The sequence below is a fragment of the Typopeltis vanoorti genome, chromosome 18 (assembly GCF_054136105.1).
Source record: "Typopeltis vanoorti isolate ZY-2024b chromosome 18, IOZ_Tvanoo_1.0, whole genome shotgun sequence".
Taxonomy (NCBI): Eukaryota; Metazoa; Arthropoda; class Arachnida; order Uropygi; family Thelyphonidae; genus Typopeltis; species Typopeltis vanoorti.
The window spans coordinates 80,558,462-80,576,615 of record NC_143566.1 but is presented as its reverse complement, the minus strand read 5'-3'; the positions used below and the strand labels follow the sequence as shown (position 1 = coordinate 80,576,615).

At 35.7% G+C, this 18,154-nt stretch overlaps 1 protein-coding gene across 6 annotated transcripts in view; it reads left to right on the top strand.

The window, feature by feature from the left end:
• Nucleotides 1-1,885: 1,885 nt before the first annotated feature.
• Nucleotides 1,886-18,154, top strand: part of LOC150096840 (mitochondrial ribosome-associated GTPase 2) — a 74,758-nt gene continuing 58,489 nt past the window's right edge. For 3 of the 6 annotated variants that reach the window (XM_090407930.1, XM_090407928.1, XM_090407925.1), the window contains exons 1-3: nucleotides 2,131-2,237; nucleotides 9,407-9,575; nucleotides 17,877-18,024. In XM_090407930.1, coding sequence (XP_090264056.1) covers nucleotides 2,230-2,237; nucleotides 9,407-9,575; nucleotides 17,877-18,024 — 325 coding nt within the window. In that variant the 5' untranslated portion in view covers nucleotides 2,131-2,229. Of the gene's footprint in view, nucleotides 2,093-2,130; nucleotides 2,380-9,406; nucleotides 9,576-17,876; nucleotides 18,025-18,154 lie in introns of those variants that run through there. The other 3 variants (XM_090407926.1, XM_090407927.1, XM_090407929.1) reach the window with 3 other exon arrangements.

Genomic DNA, 18,154 nt, shown 5'->3' with positions numbered 1-18,154 from the left:
TTATTTGAACGTTCTTCCAGCTGTCATTCCGGTTGTTATCAACTCTTCGATTGAGTTTGTTTGCATTAGATTATTAAATTATTGAGCCAATCGAGCATGAGTACTGGACCAGTATTTAGGCCAAAATCCATGCAGTTCTTTTTTGCCTGGTACACTCTTGTCATAACCACAGAAATGATCCAAAATGGATCATTTCTGTGGTTATGGTTACATCAGAGTGTTGTTCAATTGTTTTTCAAAATCTTCTATCTCGTTAGCGTTGTTATTATGTTCCTTTGGATTTTCCCTAAGCTGCTCCCAGAACTTTAGCGTTTCCTCTCCGTTTGGGTGTTCAACACTGTGTTCGGATTTCCAATAAATATTTGGATAAAAACTGATGCTGGTTATTAATAAACTGAACGTCTTTCCTATATACTGATTTATTCTGCTTTTATGGCAAATAATATTTTTTGCTGTGGCTACACTTCTTTGTTTTCATTCTTCTGATACTTCAATTATCGATTTTGTTTCAAGGTTATATCTCTTTATTAGGCTACTCTTGATCTTTCTTATTTAAGTTTTCCTTATTCTAAATTCTTTAAATTGCTAACATCTGCTCAAAGTTTATTTTTCATACCAAACATAATTTCCATTTTGGGGTTCATCTTTTTGGTCTATTCATCTATTTCATTGTATCCAGTTCTCTAGTTACTACAATTGCTGTACATCAGCTGATATGTTCCAAAATTGTTTTGTAGGAATTGTTCTTATTACAAGTTGATGTTGTTCAATATTGCAGCTACATCTTATCTTCAGCTTTGCTTCAGAGTCAGAAATCGCCGTCGTTGTCTGGTGCTGTGCATTTGGTCTACAATCATACTTCTCAGTTCTTGTTGTTTAGCATTTGAGTGATCCTTCTGTTATTATTTGGATTATTTGTATTCAAGAAATTTACCTGATGTGTTTCTTCCGTAGCCCTTAAAGCTGCCTCATCTTCTTAAGAGAATTCCGTGACAATCTGTCTTTGCAGTTCTTCAAGTTCAACATCACTGAAAACTTTATTTCTTACAATAAATCTTCTTTGTTCCTTTAACCACTGCTCAGTTCTCGTATCAAGAAATTTCTGTTTATATTTGCTTTTGATATCCTCTTAATACTGGATTTGATTCCCAATAACGTTTCATAATCATCTTGTTTTCATATCAAGTCGATTTCTTTCGGCTTAATCGTCCTTCTTTCAGTTAAAGCTCGCATTAAAGTTCTTTGCTCTCATCGCTCGGCAAAAGAGTCGGAGTCCTCTAGCCCATTAATCGCCTGATTCTCAGGAGCTATACCATCTAGCTATTACACCTTTCTTAACTGCACACAAGCTTAACTCCGAAGATGTCCTCTTCACCTCTTCCCACCGTCCATATAATGATAAATTTTATCCCTTCTTCTTTATCTTCTAATCCAATCTTTGTCTAATCCTTGATATCTTCTTTATCGCTTTGTTTTTTTATCCTTCTTTATCGGTTTGTTTTTTATATCCTTCTTTATCCCTTTTTTTAACGCTTATGATTTTTAAAAGGAAAGAAAACAATTGTAATTTAATGAGATTAGTATTTCTGTGTCTTGGAAACACAAATTCGTTTAATATCAGGCATAAGTCTGGAAAGCATTATACCTAATTATGCGCAAAAATAGTATTTTTCTTTTTAAATTATTAGTTCCCATATGATGTAGCACTAGCGTTCGACAGAACACAGTTTAGGAAAGGATGCATTATATTATTATAATTAATAGTATAATTAAACCCATCCCATACTATTACTGTTATATACAGTTAGAGTTATGGACCACGAGATGGCAGTAGCAGTTGTCTGCCGTATTAAGCCTTATGGTTAGCAGTCGGTGGTGGAAGGCAATGGAGATTGGCTTTCCATGTATTTTCAAAAAGAAAAAAAGCTGGGGATGGATAAAACGGTTTCTTCTATTCCATTTGGCGTAGTAAAGACGTCAGCCGTTTTAATTAGTTAATTACAACTGTTATTTTTGATTAAATTCATGTATAATAAACGATAAATATTCTGTAAGAAATCGAAGTTTAGCAGCGTCATCTATCGACATATTGGTAAGTCACACGGCAGTGTGTTTTGATGCGGTTGAGAAGTTTAGTACATGTAAATTTTTTTAGTGCGTTACGTTCATTGATGACAATCATGGACTGATGATGTTAATTGAAGTCATGAATAAAAATTTCCAATTAAAATGAAGTTGTAAGTTACGTCGATCGTGTAGTGTTAAGTACTTACTTCCTCACTCATACTGTTATTGAAATGTGAGCGACTTAGGCGATGTATTGTAGAAGAAATAGTGCTAATTATAAGAATAAAAACCAATTTTCTGAAGCCAGAACAGGTGGATATCTAATCCTTGATATAAATGAATAAATAAAAATCATAAATGCAGAATATTTGCTTAGTAAGAACAGGAGGGTTGGGATGAACACTCACTCAAAGATTTTTTTTTTTTTCACTTAAGTGAATTAAGATTTGCTTTCAGGCATCTTTATACCGATTTTTTTACCCTTTCTAATTACGTTCGTTCATCACATCAGCCAAAAAGCATACTCATTTAACAGAGAAAAGTATTTTTGCATGGTGAATTTTATAGCAGCATAGAGTAATCTCCCAATGAATCTTGGCCCTTCATATTGGTGTTCATGGAATTTCAAGGAGTATTATTTACATAGCATATAAATAATAGACACTACTTGCTATTATCTGTTTGATTACTGTTGAGTACCTACAATTATCCCACCACAACTTCATCAGGCTGCACCAGGATTTTGTACTGTTTTGGTTAGGAATATGGTAAATCACACAGCATTCCTATTCTTATTCCTAATAAACTAGGAATAACCTCATTTCTCCATGATTTCATTATTTGGCCTCCAGCACTGCACCACCAGAGTCCAGAAGTAATGGATTTTTCTTTTTGATAATATTTTCATGTACACTCCCATGAACATTGTATTTGTAAGATTTGTCCCGTGACAAATCTTACAAATACCTGTTAATGCCTTAACAGGTAGCTCATGGCAAAGGTAGTGCAAACTCCCATGTGTAATTCTAAATGGGGGAGGATCATTATCCTTATTATTCAAACATTTTTCATTTTCTGATTTTTCATGTGTTTTTTTTTAATTAAAATTTTATTTTCATGTGTTTCTCACTTCTGAAAGGTTTTTGTAAGGCTGTTGTACATTTGTACCATGAGTGGGCAATTTTCTTTTTCTATTTTATTAACTGTATATATTTCTTGTTTTTTACATAGTCTGGAAATCCTGCTTGAGAAACCAAACAGAACTTTTTATAGCCACTTCAAGCCTCCAATAAGCCAGACACTGAACAATTAAATTTATCTCCTACCTAAAGACAATCACATATGTATATGCCCATAGCTAGACTCAGACATACAGCTTGGTTAGAGACCAGACACAATAACAACATGTCAAACCAGTTACACACTTAACTACCTTTGTGCAAAATTTCAGCTTCCTTGTCCCCATGGGAATAGGTAAATTTTGATCTGTTATGTGTATGCCCCTTCAGTCCACTGTCAGCTTGTTTATGACTGGAAGTTTATCTGATTAATGCATTAAGGGATTATTCATTAAGTGAAAGAGAGAAGAAGAGTCCATTCTCTGGAAGTTGAATATGAATATGATGAGCAAGGAAATGAAGAATAGTTTTTTTGTTTTTTTTTTAAATAATGGATAAGCAAAATGCATTGCTGGAAAGTACTGAGGATGAACAAAGTAATTTATGGTACACTGATGTTAGTGGTTGAATGAAACCATCCCAGCGAGGCCCACCGACTTCATGGTGGTCTGCTATATTAATAATAATAAATGAAAATACTAGTTATGTCATTATAAGTCAAACAAGGCGTGTTATATATCAATCAGTGGTTTATGGAGAAGCTGAATCCAGGAAAAAGCAGGTAACTAGTGGCATAGCTCAGGGCTTGGTGCTCTGTTGTTTAATTTGTACATTAATGATATTGGAAATAATTTGACAGGAAATATCCACTTGTTTGCTGATGATGCAAAATTGGAAAGAACGATAGTCAGTGAAAGTGATGTAGATATCTTGCAGGATGACTTAAATATTCTAGCTGTATAGGCTAAGGTAAATGGCTGTCAGTTTAACATGGCTAAGTATAAGGTGATGAGCTTTTGGAGGATGAGATCATGTGCTGTGTACTATATTAAATGGAACTGAACTGCAAGAAGTTGACGAGGCAAGTGATTTGGGTATTATTGTGGAGAGAACTTAAGTTTAGAAAGCATATTGCAAAGGTTGCCAAAACAGCACATCAAATTATGGTTGTTGAGGAATACACACACACACTGACAAGCAGGGATAGGGAAGTTAATGCTCCGCTTTATAAGACATTAATAAGACCACATCTGGACTATTGTACACAGATCTGGTCACCTGGGTTCCTTGGTGATGAACAAATGGTGGAGAGGATCCAGAGATGAGTAACAAAGATTGTTGCAGATCTGTGGAATGTGTCCTATGAGGGAAGATCGAAGATCAGAAAACTAGCTGATAGGCATAAGAGAGGAGATATGACAGAAACATATAAGTTATTAAAAGGGATGTTATAGGATTGATATTGACATTTTCTGAACAGTGCAGGAAGGGAGAGAATGAGAGATCATAACTGGAAATTGTGTTAGGACTAGATTTTTTGCTTAGATGGTGGTGAATGTGTAGAATGCATTGCCAGAGGTGGTTGTGAATGAATTTAAGGAGAATAAGATAGGTATTTCGTGAATAATGGTTGAATCTTCAGACTCATAGACACCGTTATAATAATAATTTATAACAATAGATATATGAAAAACCTCATTTCTCCATGATTTCATTATTTGGCCTGCAGCACTGCACCACTAATAGGTCTAGATGTCAGTTATTATAATAGATTAATAGAATGGCTGATGATTTTTAGAATTGAATCTTATTGAAACTGATTATCAGAGTAATGTTCTTCATTTAAATTTTTACTTTTATATTATTATTATTATTACACCCTCCATGGAGTCGATAGACTCATCGTGGGAGGTTCATTCAACTGACAACATATTTATCATATGGAATTGTAAAATTCTTAACACACCTTGCATTAACACCACATTCTGGTAATGTGGTGTTAATGACATTCACTGACAATTCTCCATGTAAAAACTCTATTCCTCATACCCCCTCTTCACGACACTTTTACATAACTAACTTCCAGGAATGACCTCTGGTTCTTCCCCTCTCACCTCTACTCTTTTTATAATCCCCCTTCCCCCTCTGGATTAATCTGATAAAATCCCCTCACTAACTTAAATGTCTCTAACATATCACCTCTCTTCCTCTTATCCACCAAACTCTGCAATCCACATTCTTCAACCTCTCTCCATACCCAGCATTCCAGACTCCTGATATTTGTCTTAGTCGCTCATCTCTGGACCCTCTACAGTATCTCCACATCACATTGAAAACCAGGTGACCAGATCTAAGCACAATAGTCCAACTGTGGTCTGACCATTGCCTTATACAGTGGCACAAGCACTTCCTAATCTTTACATGTTAGAGTACTTCTTATCATAGCAGCACTATGATGTGCAGCTTTTGCAACACTAGCAGTATGCCTTCTAAACTTCAGTCTGGTGTCAGTCATCTCTCCCAAATCTCTAATCTCATCCACTTCCTGCAGTATGGCAACATCAATATAGTTCACAGCCTTATATTTCTGCACTTATTGATATTAAAACTACAATCCCACTCTTTTGTCCAAGTAAAAAGTCTATTCAAATTTTCCTGAAGGGATTTAACATCAGCAGTGCTACTTATAATTCTTCCCAACTTTGCATCATCAGCAAATAACTGAAGATCCTTAGTCAGTCCACATGATATATTATTTAAAAACATCAGGGGCCCAAGAACAGAACCCTGAGCCTTTTTTGAGACACTGCTTAATCATACACAAACTACTGATATCATTCAGAGAGCCAACCTGTGATCCATCTAACCAGTATACTATCTATTCCCATCCTCTGTAGCTTGTACACCAACTTCTCATGTGATAATCTATCAAATGCTTTTGTAAAGTCTAAGAATATTTCTGTATATGATTCTCCCTTATCTAACACACTTGTCACTTTATCATAAAATGCAAGTAAATTACAAAAACAGGACCTACCTTTTACAAATCCATGCTGACCATCAGAAAGAATGCTACATCCATCAACCCAATTCTGTATTCTATTCCTTACCAATCTCTCCAACACCTTGACTATAAATGCAGTTATACAGATTGGTTTAAAATCTCTGAGTCCAAAGACTCAACCATTATTCACAAAATACCTATCATACTCTCCTTAAATTCATTCACAAAAAAAGACAAAGCACTCACAACCACCTCTGGCAATGCATTCTACACATTCACCACCATCTAATCAAAAATTCTAGTCCTAACACAAATTTCCAGTTATGATCTCTCGTTCTCTCCTTATGGGCCAGTTACTTGAAAAGATAAGGAAACTATTATTAATCAGATACTTCAATATGAGAGATACTGAGTGGAAGAATAAAAGTACTGGAACCAATTAGAGTAATTTTCTGGAGTAGCTTTGAGATAGTTTTACATCTCAAAGACTGGGGTTTCTCAAAGACTCTGTCTTAGAACCATGCTTATAGAGTGGTATTGTTTTGCCTTCTTTCTACTGCTTAGGAACCCTACCCACTGCTAAGCTTTCATTAAATAACCTGCCAACTGTGGGGCACATTCCTTAAGAATGTGGTGATATGTCATCCATGCCTACAGCCTTATTCACATCTAGTCCAACCAACATCTCTTTCTTTCATTTCCAATTCTCCTAATACTTGCCTCTCTTCTACATATTGCGCCGGATCATTTACACCAGTATGATATATGCACTCGTTCAATAATTCCACTATATCATAATAAATTTAGTTTAATCCTTTATCCAAGTGTAAGCAAACTTTGTTTGCTTACACTTGGATAAAGGATTAAACTAAATTTATTATAGTCTAACCAAGTGGGAAAACACTTCCAACATCTTTCTCTAAATCCAGAGTAATTTAATAATAAGGTTAGACAGCTTTTGGCAACTTGTATAGTGTAAATATGACCTCTCCATTGCTTCCACCTTGGTATCACCACCTCTGGGTCTGGCTCCCACTGAAGAGACCTCAATAAAGGTCGAAACCAGTGGGAGTGTGGGTAGTGGCCCTACCCTTAATGCATAGCATTGTACATGTCTGCAAGGATATGTGCTTTGCATTATGAGAGATACTAAGACAAGTAGTGATGAGAGCTTTTTCACCTTTGCCACGAATTGCCTCAGTCCTGAAGATACTTCAGGCGCAAACTTTGTTTGCTTACACTTGGATAAAGGATTAAACTAAATTTATTATAATCTAACCAAGTGTGAAAAAACTTCCAAAATTCTACTATATCCTTTGTAGCTGTTAGTTTGCTGCCATTACTATCCACCACTGTTAATCTGCCATAATTATTCTCCCTTGTGCTTGTCATGTAGTGGAAATCCCTTGAGTTAACCTTGACCTGACCAGCCAATCTCCTCTCATACTGCACCTTTTCTTTCTTTACCATGTTCATCATCTTTCTAGCCTGCACTTTATACTCTTCATGGATCTGATCACCACCAACTGTTTTGTACCTCCTCCATAACATTTTCTTTTCCAGCATAGCTTGCTTGATTTCATTGTTCATCCATTTCACTCTATTTATCTACTCTTTTTATTCGCTTAACCCTTGGTATGCAATCATACATTGCTTTTGTCAGATACTGCCTTATGACTTTCCATGCATTGTCAACATCTTTTCTGCTCATCTACCCAACGTACTGATGTTAACTGACTACAGAGCCTCCTATAATCGCCTGCTTTATACTTCCACATCTGTCCAATTTTGGCAGTGACCTTTTCTTGTTTCATCACTTCCCAAACAAGTGTGTCATGATCACTCTCACCAATTGGCAGAAGTGGCAATACTTCATTAACAACTACATCTTGTGAAGTTATCACCAAATCCAAAACCTAAAGCCTCTAGTTGCTTCAATCACATGCTGCTTAAGAAACTTATCTCTCAGAAATTCCACAAACTCTCTCTCCTTGTTCCCATACACTATCTCCTCCTTCCAGTCTATATTCCTGTAATTAAAGACCTCCATCAAGATCACCTTCTTTTTACATATCCAACTAATTTGCCTAAACATTTCATAATTAGTATTCTCCTGCATTCCCTGGCCTATAACAGCATCCTATCAGACATACCAACCTGTTTATTTTAACTTCACACCACACAGATTCAAAATCTGTGCATGCATTATCAATGCTTTGCAGACACAATTCCTCTGCAATCATTAACAGCACTCCCCCTCCTCTTTTCACATCTCTATCCTTCTGGAAAGTTACGTATCCTTCTAATTCTATTCCCGACATCACATCCTCCTCAGACAACCAAATTTTACTTATTCAAATTATTTTTGGACATACCATCTCAATTAATACAACAAACTCAGCTCTTGTTTTGAATACTCTTTACATTTGTGTATAAACATAACAATCCTTGTGTGTTTGAGGCCATTCTACCAGCACTAGCATTCTCTATTTTAGTACACCTCTCTCTTCGGTTTGACCACTCCCATTTCTCTGATCCTGACTGTGATTTTGATTCCTACCTGTCTCATTCTCACCTTTATGCTCATTCTCATCATCTTGTGCTGCTGCAACCACATCTTCAACCTCATATCAATCTTCCTCCTGCCATACAGTCTGTTGATTTGTGCTATCCTGTTTTCACTGTTAGACTGATCATTTGCTATATTAACTTCTTGACTCTATGCCTTCTCAGAAAACAATAGCCTTTCTAAATGCCCAACTCCACATCCATTCAAATGTAATCTATCATGTTTATACCATTCCAACTTCCCTTCAAATTCACTCCACAGATTTACAAATTGTGAACCCCCTTTGCCTCAAACAATTAGCCATCTTACTATTCATTATCTCCACTCCCTTTCTCAATTCACTGAAATTTTAGAATTACAAACTGGGCCCACTGATCTTGTATACTACCTTTGTTGGTTACTTATGTACCTTTTATTTTTTATCTAGCACTAACTACTAAATTTAAAATGTGAATCTTCTATGAAATGCATATCGTATACAGAATCTAAAATTACATTTTCACTATGATTCATTTTTACATTTCTCACTATCATATGTAAAGCTGATCTATTTAACCTGCACACAAACAAAAGGTTTTTTTTTTTTTTTACTTATTATAACTAAATTTTTATAAGTAAAATAATTTTCCATATGTTTATGTTTTACAGGTTGCATAGGACTCAATCTTGGTTTCACAGAATGGCTTTTGGTGGATCATTTTTATTTAAGAATCATGCTGTGCCAATTGAGATTTATGAAAGAATATGGAAATTATTTTGTCGTCATTGTTCTGTGGTGCCTTTGAGAAGTAGAAAATCAAGATCAGTAACAAATAGGGTATTTATTATATATACATATTTATATTTGGCAGTGGTGCATATACTGCTGCACTAGTAAGTATATCAGATATTCTGTGAATCATGCAAAAATCTTATGGGTTTTCTTCAAAGAAAACCCATAAGATTTTTGAAAGCTGAATTGCATGCTGTTGCAGCAACATTCTTTAGCTGAAAACCAAGAAGGGATTATACTGGTTCACTGTTTTTCTACAAGTGGCATGCTCCACGCTTGTTAATCACAGTGTATTGTGCTGTGTGGCATTTGTATTGACATTCAGCAGAAACTGCTATACCACTTTTACAGTATCTTTTATTTCTTTACATCCAATATCTAACTTTCACTGTTAATTAATCTTCTCATTATGTTTTTTACTAATTGTGGAAGGAACAGAGTTTTTACTAACTATAGGGATAAGCAGAATATTTGTACATATCATTGTTAAAATAATGGAGATTATTATTACATGACACCTCCAGGGAGTCCAAAGACTCGTCGAGGAAGGGCACCTACAAGGTGAAGGGCACCTAAGGGATAAGCAGAATATTTGTACATATCATTGTTAAAATAATGGAGATTATTATTACATGACACCTCCAGGGAGTCCAAAGACTCATCGAGGAAGGGCACCTACTCCGCAACTCTCTGTCTCCACCACTCAATCCACCAACTACAATGAACTGCAACTACTTTCATTATCTACAACATTGCCAACCACTGCCACTAGTATTTTCGCAGACAATCACCAATATCCATGCCCGCGGCTGGATTCGAACCCGCAGCCTTTTGGCTGGGGAGCAGATATGCTAGCCACTCGGCCAAATAGGCTGGTAGATAATGAGAAAGGATAAAATTACCTTTTTCACTACTTGGTTTTACTAATTGTCTGAAAAGTACCTGAAGGTTCATTTTCTAGTCTTATGAAAGTAAACTTCATGGTAGAAGGGGAGGGCTTCTCCAAAACTGATACTGCTTGAACCAACATGGTCACTTTGGAAAAATTTGAGAATTCACTGTTTGAATATTTTGAAAGAAAATCATTAGCTTTCTTCTTGTTAATTATAGTTATTAGTGATATCTAATAATTGTAAATTGCATGCAGTTTTAGTATTTATATTTATAAAAATTTTAATGTTACAGTAGATGCAGTTACTGTATATATTTTTATTACTTTTTTTTTTAACCCCTGTTACTGTGTTAATTTTTTGAATACAGAGAAAGTTGAATCACTCCTATACCTTCTCATGGAAAAAAAAAAGATTATTTTTCATCCTATTAGGTTTAAATTAAAGTCATCATCCACACATCTCCTTGCAGACAAGTATAATGCTACATTAAGGGAAGGGCCACTACCCAGACAGGTTTCGACCTTTATTGAGATGGGAGATCCTAAGGAGATTGATATGGGAGATACTAAGATAAGGAGTGATGAGAGCTTGGTCCACCTTTACCATGAGTTCCCTCATTCCTGAAGATACTTCAGGTGCAAACTTTGTTTGCTTACACTTGGATAAAGGATTAAACTAAATTTATTATAGTCTAGCCAAGTGGGAAAAAACTTCCAACATCTTTCTCTAAATCCAGAGTAGTTTAATAATAAGGTGAGACACCTTTTGGCAACTCGTATAGGTAAATATGACTTCTCCATTGCTTCCACCATGGTATCACCACCTCTGGGTCTTGCTCCCACTAATGAGACCTTAATAAAGGTTGAAACTGGTTGGAAGAAGCTTGGTTGGTTGATGAATGGCAATGCTGTAGCCCATGAAGTTAACTGAGGCATGGCTGTTGCTGTTACCGCTCAGATGACATATTAGCAAATGAGCGGTGGTGGGATGAGCCTGCCACTGGGTAGAGCCAATGCTGAGAGTTCTTCACAGTGGCTGGGTGAGCCTGTTACTGAGGGGAACAACATTGAGTTTTTGGAGTTTGACTTGTACTTGAACATTCAATGGAGGTCGAAACCAGTCTTGGTAACGGCACTTCACTTAATGCATTATACAAGTCTGCAAGGAAATGTGCTTTGCATTATGGGAGATACTAAAACAAGGAGTGATGAGAGCTTGGCCCACCTTTACCACGAGTTGCCTCAGTCCTGAAGATACTTCAGGCACAAACTTTGTTTGCTTACACTTGGATAAAGGATTAAACTAAATTTAATATAGTCTAACCGAGTGGGGAAAAAACTTCCAATGGGGGCCTTGTTTAACTGGGCCACACCCCAGCCGGCATGAAATTCTGTCATGCTGTGCCATCATTTTATTTGTGGTTTAAGCCAATAAGAATACAGTTTGGTCTGCTAAACCCCAAATTGCCAGCCATCCTCGTTCATTCAGTATCCCGGTAGATACTGAATGTAGATACCTAACGATGCACCACGAGTAGGTGAGGATTGGACATTAGGTCAGAAGCCTTGGTCGGTTCTCCGCATTCCTTTAAAAGCTATTTGGAGCTCTCCTCTCAGTTATACAGCTTTGACCCTTAAGCATCCCCCCATATAACAACATTGTTGTTTAATTTTTTAATTTCCAACTGGTATTACTCTAATGATGATTCACAATACATAAATAGAAATATTTGTAATCGGTCTTAATTAAATAATTTTTCAACTGTGTCTCATGCAACTTATACAGAACCAGTATACTATCCATTCTCATCCTGCAGCTTGTGCACCTGCTTATCATGTGGTAATCTATGAAATGCTTTTGCAAAGTTCAAGAATATCACGGTATGTGATTCTCCCTTATCCAACACACTCGTTACCTTATAAAATAGCAAGTAAATTGCTAAAAGAAGACCTGTCCTTTACAAATCCATGTTGACTACCATAAAGAATCCTGTGGCTATCAGCCACATCCTTTATTCTACTCGAAACCAATCTTTCCAACACCTTGACTACAGTCAACTACAATTATATAGACTTGTCTATAATTGGAAACTTCTGTCCTAAAACCATGCTTTTGGAGTGGTACTATTTTGCCTTTTTTTTTTCCCTACTTCTTAGGAACCCTCATTCACTACAAGGCTTTCATTAAATAACCAGGTTATGGGCATAACTAGCTTTCGCATATTCCTTAAAAATATGTATTAATATGTCATGTATTAGCCTCTGTAGCTCAGTGATTATAGATGAAGTCCTTTGTTTGGAAAGATCTGGGTTCGATTCCTGTCAGTGACGTGAGGGACCTTTATCTGGTCTCTTTCGATGAAAGGTGAGTTAGCCGGTCTCATACAGAGGTAGGGGGAGGGTTTCATTCCCCAGAACAGGCAAACCAGCCCCATAAAGACACTCTACAGACATAGGACACACTGGAAGGCATAGGGCTAGCCACCTTATCCTCAAGTTGCTGTTGCAAGAATAAAACCTGGACACTAAAAGGTAGAAGAGGAGGATTAAGTAAAGTAATATTATCCATTTTCACAGCCTTATTAAAATCTAACCCAATCAGTACATGATACACCATCAGGTACATCATGTTTTTTTATAAATACCTAACAGTTATTTTGAATGCAAGCATTTGAAAATAGGCCGAAAATAATTTCTAGTATTTTCAGTATAATGAAAGAATTTTTGATTTATTTTGAAAGAACCTGAATAAAATAACTTGCTCCCTTGCACTGATTTGAAGAATGATAGATTGCAGAGATTTCCAATAATTTATTACTAAGACTGATTTTGCATTATATTTCAAAATAGATTTAATTTAATTTTTAAAATTTGATTTTCATGTGATATTAATTTTTATATCTCTTGTGAAGAAACAAAATATTTCTGACAATTTCTGACAGAGGAAATTCCAAGTAAAACAGTTTACTTTAAGTCAAGTGATCTCAAAAGTTGCATCTCTGTTACAATTAATCCATGTTACAGGGTAAGATAAAAGGTAGATAGCTACTAATGTTATTCTAAGAAAATCATAAGATAGCTCATGTATTTGTTCTGCTTTCGTTGAATAGGTAAGTTAAACCAGCTCAGGCTAATGTTGATGATGATCTAAAATTTCATACTTGTCATCCTTTGGTTTTTTAGCTATATTTTTTGCTGATTCAAGTTATATGTAGCAAGTGAAAATTCTAAAAAAAAAAATCTTTTTGCAACATACTATATTGTAGGGAATGATAAGCTTGTTAACAGCATTGACCCTACTTTCACTTAAGCACAAAAGTATATCATTATTGGCCATTACAGAAGTAGATTATCAGAAGCTGTATAATATTAACTAAAATTTCATTATAAAATGAAATTAAATGAGAAATCAATCATTGTGTAATATATTGAGCTCTTTCCTCCCCCTCCCCCCAAATGAAACTGTCTGTGAAATAGATAAGTCAGCTTCAAACCTCATATAATTAATAGACGTATATATGGGAAAAGATCCTTGTTGGTATGCTTTCCATTATTACTAGTATGATACCCAGCCAGTTATCTTAGATATATTGGAAGAAAATGTCACATCACTTTTTTGGATAAATACATTCAGTCCTCAACTTATAACAGAGTTCCATTCCAACAATCCTAAGTCAAAAAGGTTGTTAAGGCAGAAATTGCTATGAGAACCATAGGGATGTGCTAACGGTTAAATGCTTGAATGCTGAAATTGTGTTGGTTAGTTTAACTAATTTTACTCTTTGTTTATGGAGAAACAAACTACAGAAATAATAAAATAAAATTACTGTATACAGAATGTACTGTACTCTAATGAATAATGAAACATCTGTGCAAATAGCAGTAAAATAATCAGCCAGAAACACATTGAGAAGGAGTGACTTTTCAAACTGCTGCTTTATTAATTAGATGATTCACTAGAGATGCAGGGGAGGCTAGGAAACCATGCTCCACAGCAATTTTGTACTTGTGGATGTTCCACACATCACGATAGTTATTTGATTGTAACCAAATCTGTGTATAGAGGGAACTAATGTGTTTGTTTTGTTATATATTAAAAAACAGTAATTAAGAAGAAATTTGAATTTAAGAGTGAAAGGAGTAAATAGAAGATGCAGTTGAAAAACATTACCAGAAAAGATTAGACAGGAAACACTGAAGTTGATACACGAGAAGAGAATTTTGAAGATTATTATTATTATTATTATTATTTGACACCTCCAGGGAGTCCAAAGACTCATCGAGGGAGAGTATGCCAACAGCATCGAATGATTGGACCCCTTCCAACTACTAACCGTGCTCAAGCTTACTTAACTGAGCCATTAGTAGCAGAGGCTCTACCAATCGACCAACGTTTGCCTTCTTTCGATAAGAAGGGATACATCAGAACAGATAGAGGAGCAATATAGAAAAAAGTGTAATGAGGTGAAAAAAGCAGTCAGAATGGATAAAATTAAATGGTTAGAAGCTCAGTGCAATGATGATAATATTATTATCCCAAGACCCCCATGGAGTCAAAACTCATCTATGAGGTACTTTTGTCATATGCACAGCTCATCATACCACACCTTAAACACACTCAAATTCTCTTCAGACACCACACTCTCATGCAAAGCATTCCAATCATTCACAACTCTGCATGCAAAAAACCTGCTTCTCACTTCCTTGCTCACACTTGCCTTATACAGCTTCCACTAGACTGTAAATTGCATCTTCTTAATCTTTCCTCATATTTCATTCCAGAGATCAGAAACTACCTTAGTCACCTCTGGACGTTTTTCAACATCTCTTTGTCGAAAACCAGGTAACCAGATTTGGACATAGTAGTCCATGTGTGGCCTAATCAAAGCCTTATACAATGGAACAAGAATCTCCTTACTTCTACAAGTCAGTGTCCTCCACATCATTCCAGAAATCTTTGTGTTGTCCTCACAATTTTGGACATGTTTCCCCTAAATTTTCAGATCTTTATCCACTCTCACCCCAGGATCCCTTATTTCCTCTGCCTCCAATAATATATTCCACCAAACATAAATTCTACATCCCATCTTTGTTTCTCAAATGTTAAGATCTTATTTGCAATATTGAACTCACATCCCCATTTCCATGCCCATTCATCAATTTAATCAAGTCTTCTTGTAAAGCCACATCATCTTCTCTACTCTTCATAGTTCATCCCAACTTTGCATCATTTACAAACAACTGAATATCCCCAACCAAATCTTTGTAAATATCATTAACATACAAGTTAAACAGCAATGGCCCTAAAACAGACCCCCGAGGCACACCACTAGTGACTTTCCTCTTCCTGGATATTGCTCCCCCATACACAACTTCTTGATATCTATCAGATAGCCAGTCTCTGATCCAATGCACTAATCTAATATCCAACCCCATCTGCTCTAGTTTGATTATCAACTTATCATGTGGTAATCTATCAAAAACCGTTTTGAAATCTAAGTATACTACTGTGTATCCCTCTCCTTTGTTCAAGGAAGCTGTCATCTTATTATATTAAGTAAGTAGATTACTAAAACATGACCTTTCTTTAGCAAATCCATTCTGTCCATCTAAGATAATACCATTGTTGTCAACCCAATTCTGGATCCTAGTTCTCGCCAACTTCTCCAACAACCACAACACCTGACACACAGATAGGCCTATAATTCGATGCCTGAGTTCTATCACCTCCCTTATGAAGCAGCAATCTTGCCCTCCTTCCACTCCTTTAGAACCTGACCCAGTGCAAGACTCATATTAAAAAAATATGTCAAGGCAGATTTCAACTCCCTGCAAATTCTATCAGACACATGGTGATATATCATCAAGTCCAACAGCCTTATTAACATCAAGTTTGCTCAATTCCCCATATGCCTCATGGTCACTTAGAGTCAGTCCCTCCTTCCCATCATCAACTGCTCTCAATCTCTCCATGATGTCACATTCACAAGGCCTTTATGAACTGCTCATTAAGTATCTTCATTATATCTTTCACATTAGTTGCCCATATACCATTTTCTCCGATCATTGTATTGTCATCTTTCCATAATCATTCTTTTTTTTTTTTTTTTTTTTTTGCTGGCTTCATATTGAAAGACCTCCCTAGGATTCCTTTTGGCTTCATTAGCTAACTGCTGCTCATACTTCACTTTTGTTACCCTTACCAACCAAGTCACTCTCCTTGCCTGGTCTTTGTAATCCTCATGGAATTGGTTATTACCATTTCTCTTAATGCTGCCTCCATAATGCCTTTTGTCTCTGTAATGCATGCTTAATCTCTTCATTCATTCATTTCACACCTACCTTATTTAACCTTCTGATTCTTGGAATGCAATGCTATACTTGGAATAGACATTGCTTCTACTAGATAGTTCTTGAATATCCTCCAAGCTGCATTGATCTCTTTTCCAACTAACTCCTCATTCCATACTACACCTGCAAGCTGTCTCCTGAGCTAGTTCCACATATACAATTTTCTCAGAGTTCCTCATACTGCTGGCAACCACCCAGGTAATCACTTCATGGTTGCTCTCACCAACTGGAGGATGATTTGACACCTCAATTATAATTACATCCTCTGATGAGATGATCAAATCCAAGACCCTCAATCCTCGTGTGTCCTCTGTTACATACTGTCTGAGGTAATTGTCCCTCAAAAACTCAAGAAACTCATTTTCTTTACTTCCAGTTGCTATCTCATCATCCCAGTCTATGTTGCCATAGTTAAAATTGCCCATAATAATCACCCTTTTGTTATTTACTTGGCTAATTTGATTATATGAAGCAAATTTTCTAAACTTATAAAGATGCATGTAAGTGTGTGTGTGTGTGTGTGAGATAATTGAAATCAGTTCAAATCACATTTGAGATATTCAATATTATTAAGGTAATTCACAAATGCTAATTTTGCAAATAAAATTCTACAGAAGTTGAAACTAACATACCATATATAAGCTTTGTGAAACTGCAACTACCTGACATGGAAGTGACATGATAGAGCTAGTTCCTTCAGCAGTTTACACAGATGCAAATGCTGTCTGGTGCAAATGTGTTAATAGAATGACTTCTGTAAGTCATATCATAAGTTGAATATCAACTGTATTTTTTTGTTTTTATATTTTGGAAGTAACATGAATCTCTACATAACATTGCAAATTATAGTTTTCTTTCTTACAGTGAACATGAACTTGTGATGAACCAAAGAAAGAGTTTGTTATAGTGGAAAGTTTGCTGTAATGAATTTCCTTTAGAATAGCATTCAGTTTTTTGGAAATTTTTGATAATTTGTTATTGTGGCTGAATTTGTTATAATGGCATTTGTTCTAATGAGAAGTGACTCATATATATAAATTGTTTTATTATAAGCAGACTAAAATGTTTATTCATTGTTAATATTTTCATATTAATTTTCTTAGGTTAATAATTTTGTTGATTGGAGGCAAGTAAGAGTGACTGGTGGAAAAGGTGGAGATGGTGTCATTTCTTTTATGCAGTTGTTTTGCAATCCTTTAGCAGGGCCTGATGGAGGTGATGGTGGGAATGGTGGACATATAATATTTCAAGGTAGATAGTACTATTGATTTTTAAACTTAAAGGCAAAAATTTGCTTAAATATTTATTATTGCAGTAAAGTTTCAAAACTAGCTGTTCAGATACCAAATACTTTTTAAAATTTTTGACACTGGATTAATTG